General features: G+C 38.4%; 1 protein-coding gene across 1 annotated transcript; it reads left to right on the forward strand.

Annotated features, from left to right (window-relative positions):
- The first annotated feature begins 3172 nt into the window (after positions 1-3172).
- On the forward strand, positions 3173-6517 carry LOC123469152. The gene is given in 3 exon segments (XM_045168103.1): positions 3173-4559; positions 4562-4595; positions 4666-6517. Coding segments are annotated over 3 exon segments (3273 nt in total).
- Positions 6518-8302: the final 1785 nt, after the last annotated feature.

Consider the following 8302-nt stretch of genomic DNA (forward strand, 5'->3'; position numbering starts at 1 on the left):
ATAACAGTGTATTCACATTGAATACAAGTATATTCCATGCAGTTTACATATAGAAGTTAAAAAACTCATGGTATAACAGTGTATTCACATTGAATACAAGTATATTCCATGCAGTTTACATATAGAAGTTAAAACTCATGGTATAACAGTGTATTCACATTGAATACAAGTATATTTGATGCTGTTTACATATAGAAGTAAAAACTCATTGTATAACAGTGTATTCACATTGAATACAAGTATATTTGATGCAGTATACATATAGAAGTAAAAACTCATGGTATAACAGTGTATTCACATTGAATACAAGTATATTCCATGCAGTTTACATATAGAAGTAAAAACTCATGCTATAACAGTGTATTCACATTGAATACAAGTATATTCTATGCAGTTTACATATAGAAGTAAAAACTCATGGTATAACAGTGTATTCACATTGAATACAAGTATATTCCATGCAGTTTACATATAGAAGTAAAAACTCATGGTATAACAGAGTATTCACATTGAATACAAGTATATTTGATGCTTTTTACATATAGAAGTAAAAACTCATGGTATAACAGTGTATTCACATTGAATACAAGTATATTCCATGCAGTTTACATAAAGAAGTAAAAACTCATGGTATAACAGTGTATTCACATTGAATACAAGTATATTCCATGCCGTTTACATATAGAAGTAAAAACTCATGCTATAACAGTGTATTCACATTGAATACAAGTATATTTGATGCTGTTTACATATAAAAGTTAAAACTCATGGTATAACAGTGTATTCACATTGAATACAAGTATATTCCATGCAGTTTACATATAGAAGTAAAAACTCATGGTATAACAGTGTATTCACATTGAATACAAGTATATTCTATGCAGTTTACATATAGAAGTAAAAACTCATGGTATAACAGTGTATTCACATTGAAAACAAGTATATTTTATGCTGTTTACATATAGAAGTTAAAACTCATGGTATAACAGTGTATTCACATTGAATACAAGTATATTTGATGCTGTTTACATAAAGAAGTAAAAACTCATGGTATAACAGTGTATTCACATTGAATACAAGTATATTCCATGCAGTTAACATATAGAAGTAAAAACTCATGGTATAACAGTGTATTCACATTGAATACAAGTATATATCATGCAGTTTACATATAGAAGTTAAAACTCATGGTATAAAAGTGTATTCACATTGAATACAAGTATATTTGATGCTGTTTACACATAGAAGTAAAAACTCATGGTATAACAGTGTATTCACATTGAATACAAGTACATTTGATGCAGTATACATATAGAAGTAAAAACTCATGGTATAACAGTGTATTCACATTGAATACAAGTATATTCCATGCAGTTTAAATATAGAAGTAAAAACTCATGGTATAACAGTGTATTCACATTGAATACAAGTATATTCCATGCAGTTTACATATAGAAGTAAAAACTCATGGTATAACAGTGTATTCACATTGAATACAAGTATATTTGATGCTGTTTACATATAATAGTAAAAACTCATCGTATAACAGTGTATTCACATTGAATACAAGTATATTCTATGCAGTTTACTATATAGAAGTAAAAACTCATGGTATAACAGTGTATTCACATTGAATACAAGTATATTCCATGCAGTTTACATATAGAAGTAAAAACTCATGGTATAACAGTGTATTCACATTGAATACAAGTATATTCCATGCAGTTTACATATAGAAGTGAAAACTCATGCTATAACAGTGTATTCACATTGAATACAAGTATATTCCATGCAGTTTACATATAGAAGTTAAAACACATGGTATAACAGTGTATTCACATTGAATACAAGTATATTCCATGCAGTTTACATATAGAAGTTAAAACTCATGGTATAACAGTGTATTCACATTGAATACAAGTATATTTGATGCTGTTTACATATAGAAGTAAAAACTCATTGTATAACAGTGTATTCACATTGAATACAAGTATTTTTGATGCAGTATACATATAGAAGTAAAAACTCATGGTATAACAGTGTATTCACATTGAATACAAGTATATTTGATGCTGTTTACATATAGAAGTAAAAACTCATGGTATAACAGTGTATTCACAGTGAATACAAGTATATTTGATGCTGTTTTCATATAGAAGTAAAAACTCATGGTATAACAGTGTATTCACATTGAATACAAGTATATTTGATGCAGTATACATATAGAAGTAAAAACTCATGGTATAACAGTGTATTCATATTGAATACAAGTATATTCCATGCAGTTTACATATAGAAGTAAAAACTCATGGTATAACAGTGTATGAGCGAGACAGCTAATTTGGCAACGCATCTTTCATTATCTTTTTCCCTCCCGCCTTCTCCTCATACCCTTTTTTTCTGAAACTAACTGTTTCCTTCCAGGAAAACAACAACAATGACAAGACTAGCGATTCTGCTTCATCAACACTCAACTGTAAAAAGGCCATTGGTGCGCATGCAGTTGATGACGACACAACTACCTTATTACTGGTTGTTCCAGTGATCATCGAAGTCAATGGAGTCCGCATTCAATCCGTCGGCCTCCTCGATGAAGGAAGTCAAACGTCCTTAATCCGCAACTCGCTGTCAAAGAGATTAGGACTCCAAGGGCCTCTTATGCCATCTCCACTATCCACGTATCGAGGAGATGATCCGAAGGAGATAGTAAGGTTAGTGTCCTTTTACATCGAGTCGCCTGAATCTGGTCGCGCCTTTGAAGTTAAAAGCGCCTATGCCGTCCAGCGAGTACAATCATATCACGCTAATCTAAATTGGGAAACGTCCAAGCACCTTTGGTCTCATCTCGCGGACATTCAACCCATCGAGATCGATTCTTCCGAGATTGGCGTTCTGTTGGGAAGAAACATCCTCCGCGTTCATGACGTTCTCGACACCCGCTATCCAGCTGACGGAGTTGAAGCCCCCGGATGGAATAAAAACACATTTCGGTTGGTGTATAACCGGTCCGGTTCCGACCTCAGCTGTACATCCATCAGTTCACATCAACTCTATTTCTGGCAACAACCAACAACTTGAGTATCGTCTCTATGATCTCGTCACCCAATTCTGGCTGACCGAATCCTTTGGCACGCGTCCTTCTATCCATCTGCCGATGACACAAGACGACAAAATGGCACTAAAGATTTTAGAAAGAACGACGCGTCACAATGGAGATCGATATGAAGTTTGTTTAATGCTTCGGAATCCTTCCATCAACCTTCCGAATAACAGAGAAGTAGCCCTTCGTCAGTACCGTGCTTTGATTAAACGTTTTACTCGTGATGCAGCATTTGCCGAAAGGTATTCGCAGGTGCTCAATGAATATATCGCTCTCGATCACGCCAAACAAGTAGACAATGAAAGCGCCTCCGTCAATGGCTCCATTTGGTATCTGCCTCATCATGGTGTCACAACTCCAAACAAACCTGGAAAGGTGCGGGTCGTCTTCAATCCTTCGGCTCCACACAAAGGGACGTCGCTTAACGAACAACTCTACAAAGGCCCCGATTTATTGACCTGCCTCAATGGAGTACTTCTGCGTTTTCGTCAATATCCATATCCAATTTCTGGCGATATTGAGAAGATGTATCACCAAGTCCTCGTCCCACAACATCAGCAATCTCTTCTCCGATTTTTGTGGAACGAATCCGGTGATGCCAGTGAACCTAAAGAATACCAGATGAAAGTCCACGTCTTCGGTGCTGTGTCATCACCAACAAGCTGTATCTATGCACTTAGAAAAACAGTGGAAGATTTCGGCAACCAGTTTCCTCACGTAGCCGATGCCGTTCTAAATAATATTTATGTTGACAATTATTTAGATTCGACAGAAACCGAGCAAGAGGCGATCAGTAAAATTCGGGACGTTTCGGCCTTGTTAAAGCTCGGCGGTTTCAACATGGTCCAATGGCTGTCATCTTCCAGATCAATCCTAGCAAGCGTCGACCAATCAGATCTATCGCGCTCACTCGACCTGGACGCGGACAAACTCCCAATTGAGCGAACTCTTGGTTTGCTGTGGGATTGTCAACAGGACTCATTCACCTTTAAGTCCCGCGTCAAAACTCAAGCCAAAACTAAACGTCAGGTGTTGCAAGAAGTTGCGTCTGTTTTCGACCCCCTTGGCTTTCTTGCTCCTGTCGTGATGACGGCTAAAATACTACTCCAGGACATCTGGCGATCCGGTGCTGACTGGGACGATCCTTTGCCTCCCACACTCACAGCCATTTGGACTTCTTGGGCGAACGAGCTCCAATCCATCGTTCAAATCAAGATTCCTCGCTGTTTTCGATCCATGGAGAAACCCATCATGTACGAAATCCATGTGTGTTCAGACGCATCGGAACTTGGCTTCGGTGCATGTGTTTATCTACGCGCCGAATACCCATCCGGAAAATTCCGTCTCAATCTTGTTCTTGCTAAAGCTAGAGTCGTGCCACTTCGTCAACTCTCCATTCCCCGTTTGGAGTTGCAAGGTGCCGTGCTCGGCGTCCGGCTGTGTGAGTCTGCTCTTAAAGAACTGGGTCCCATTGCTTCGAATACCTTTTTCTGGTGTGATTCTCAAACTGTGCTCCAGTGGATACATTCAAAGTCGTGCAGATATCACGCATTTGTTGGACACAGGATCACCGAAATACTCGACAGCAGCGCCCCTTCACAGTGGCGGCATATACCAGGCGAACTCAATCCAGCGGATGACTGCTCTCGTGGTATTCCAGCAACCCATTTAACAGCTCAACACCGATGGTTTAGAGGTCCCGATTTCCTGTCTCTTTCGCAAAACTCATGGCCTACAACTGGTGTAATCAAAGAGCCATCACCAGAAGACCCAGAGGTTTCACCATCCAAATGTGTTGGACACATCCAGGTTAAACAAGATCATCCTCTGTTCAAACTCATACAAAATTCTTCTAATCTACACAAAGTGAAGCGCTCGGTAGCCTGGTTGCTTCGTTTTGTAAATAATCGTCACATTGATCCACAAAATCGTCTCCTATCTCCATTCTTAAAAGCTCCTGAACTCCGCGAAGCCCTTCGTTTTATTATCCGTGTCGACCAAAGACATTTTTTCGATGAAGAGATGAGATCCTTGACGAAAAAGCTACCAGTGTCAACCGCTTCCCCGCTGGCAACACTGACACCTTTCTTGGATCCGTACGGAATCATCCGCGTTGGCGGAAGGCTCCAACATTCTTCTCTTCCTCAAGACACGAAGCATCCAATTGTGTTGTCACACGAGAGCCAATTGTCAACTATGGTAATCACTGACATACACAAACTTAATCTTCACTCTTCTTCAGATTCAACCCTCCATGCTCTCCGTGCTCAATACCATGTCCTCCATCCGAGAACATCGATCAATCGAGTCATCCGGAATTGTTTCACATGCAAGCAACGTAAGAGTCAACCAGAGACGCCTCTGATGGGTCCACTTCCCGCCAGTCGAATCAAAACTCATCTTCCGCCTTTTACCAACGTCGGAATCGACTTCTTCGGTCCACTCTACGTTGTGCTGCTGAGAAGATCTTTCAAACGCTATGGTGTAATGTTCACCTGTCTCGACTGTCGTGCTGTCCATTTGGAGTTGGCTGATTCGCTTGACATGGACTCATTTATCAACGCCTTCTCTCGATTCGTCGATCGTCGCGGGCTTCCTCAACTTTGCTACAGCGACAATGGGACAAATCTGGTATCCGGCGAGCAAGAAATCAACCGTGCCCTCTCGCGATGGAACAAGGAACAACTGGTCAAGAAGATTGAACAACTAAAAAATCATCCCGTGGAATGGAGATTCAGCCCCCCTGTCGCACCTCACTTTGGCGGCTCATGGGAGCGTTTAATAAAATCAGCAAAATCTGCCCTTCGAGGCATTCTAAATGAAAGATCGGTGACCGAAGACGTCCTTTTGACCGCACTTGTAGGAGCTGAGGCTCTTTTGAATTCTCGGCCGCTAACTCACGTCAGCGTTGATCCAGATGACCTCGAAGCTTTGACTCCGAATCACTTCCTTCTTCTCCGAGCTCATCCCGGCTGTCATCTGGACTCCTCTTCCGATTCCAAGCCATCCAGCCGTAAACGCTATCAACAAGCCCAAGAAATGATCACTCACTTCTGGAATCGTTGGCTTCGTGAGTATATCCCTAATCTAATCGAACGTCGCAAATGGCTTCGTCACAGACGCAACATCGCCGTCAACGATTTAGTGATTGTTGTTACACCAAATTCTCCAAGAGGAACCTGGCCTATTGTTCGAGTCACCGCCGTAACCACCGGGCCAGATGGTGTCGTCCGCTCCGCAGACGTCAAAGTTGTCCGCTCGTCTCCCAGCCGCAAGAAACTTCCGGATGGATCGCCCGATCCAAAAATCACCACTCATTACTACTCCCGGTCGGTTCACAAGCTTTGTCTCTTAGAAGAACATCAACCAGATGTTTCCGAAGTCGGAAACAGGGCCGGCAATGAGCGAGACAGCTAATTTGGCAACGCATCTTTCATTATCTTTTTCCCTCCCGCCTTCTCCTCATACCCTTTTTTTCTGAAATTGCGACACTCTTAATTGTGAGATGCACCCCAAAACACCTTTGAAACTCTGTGGTGTGTTGTATCAGATTGTAGTTAAACTTAAATCTTTGTGTCTTTCTGCTGCGATTCGATACGGGCCGGCTGGCAACCGGTTCCTTAATTAGGAGTGAATTTGTGTACACATCTCAATCTAATTCGTGGCAAACTCGGAAATAAAAACTGTGAATTTCCACTTCCCGTTCCGGTCTATTCAATTAAATACGAGCATTCCGCCCAAACAAAATAATAGCCCGAAACAGTGTATTCACATTGAATACAAGTATATTCCATGCAGTTTACATATAGAAGTTAAAACTCATGGTATAACAGTGTATTCACATTGAATACAAGTATATTTGATGCTGTTTACATATAGAAGTAAAAACTCATGGTATAACAGTGTATTCACATTGAATACAAGTATATTTGATGCTGTTTACATATAGAAGTAAAAACTTATTATATAACAGTGTATTCACATTGAATACAAGTATATTCCATGCAGTTTACATATAGAAGTAAAAACTCATGGTATAACAGTGTATTCACATTAAATACAAGTATATTCCATGCAGTTTACATATAGAAGTTAAAACTCATGGTATAACAGTGTATTCACATTGAATACAAGTATATTCCATGCAGTTTACATATAGAAGATAAAACTCATGGTATAACAGTGTATTCATATTGAATACAAGTATATTTGATGCTGTTTACATATAGAAGTAAAAACTCATGGTATAACAGTGTATTCACATTGAATACAAGTATATTTGATGCTGTTTACATATAGAAGTTAAAACTCATGGTATAACAGTGTATTCACATTGAATACTAGTATATTTGATGCTGTTTACATATAAAAGTAAAAACTAATGGTATAACAGTGTATTCACATTGAATACAAGTATATTTGATGCAGTATACATATAGAAGTAAAAACTCATGGTATAACAGTGTATTCACATTGAATACAAGTATATTCCATGCAGTTTACATATAGAAGTAAAAACTCATGGTATAACAGTGTATTCACATTAAATACAAGTATATTTGATGCTGTTTACATATAGAAGTAAAAACTCATGGTATAACAGTGTATTCACATTGAATACAAGTATATTCCATGCAGTTTACATATAGAAGTAAAAACTCATGGTATAACAGTGTATTCACATTGAATACAAGTATTTTTGATGCTGTTTACATATAGAAGTAAAAACTCATGGTATAACAGTGTATTCACATTGAATACAAGTATATTCCATGCAGTTTACACATAGAAGTAAAAACTCATGGTATAACAGTGTATTCACATTCAATTTAGGTATATTTGATGCTGTTTACACATAGAAGTAAAAGCTCATGGTATAACAGTGTATTCACATTGAATACAAGTATATTCCATGCAGTTTACATATAGAAGTTAAAACTCATGGTATAACAGTGTATTCACATTGAATACAAGTATATTTGATGCTGTTTACATATAGAAGTAAAAACTCATGGTATAACAGTGTATTCACATTGAATACAAGTATATTCCATGCAGTTTACATATAGAAGATAAAACTCATGGTATAACAGTGTATTCACATTGAATACAAGTATATTTGATGCTGTTTACATATAGAAGTAAAAACTCATGGTATAACAGTGTATTCACATTGAATACAAGTATATTCCATGCAGTTTA

Source organism: Daphnia magna, unplaced genomic scaffold (genome assembly GCF_020631705.1).
Source record: "Daphnia magna isolate NIES unplaced genomic scaffold, ASM2063170v1.1 Dm_contigs520, whole genome shotgun sequence".
Classification (NCBI taxonomy): domain Eukaryota; kingdom Metazoa; phylum Arthropoda; class Branchiopoda; order Diplostraca; family Daphniidae; genus Daphnia; species Daphnia magna.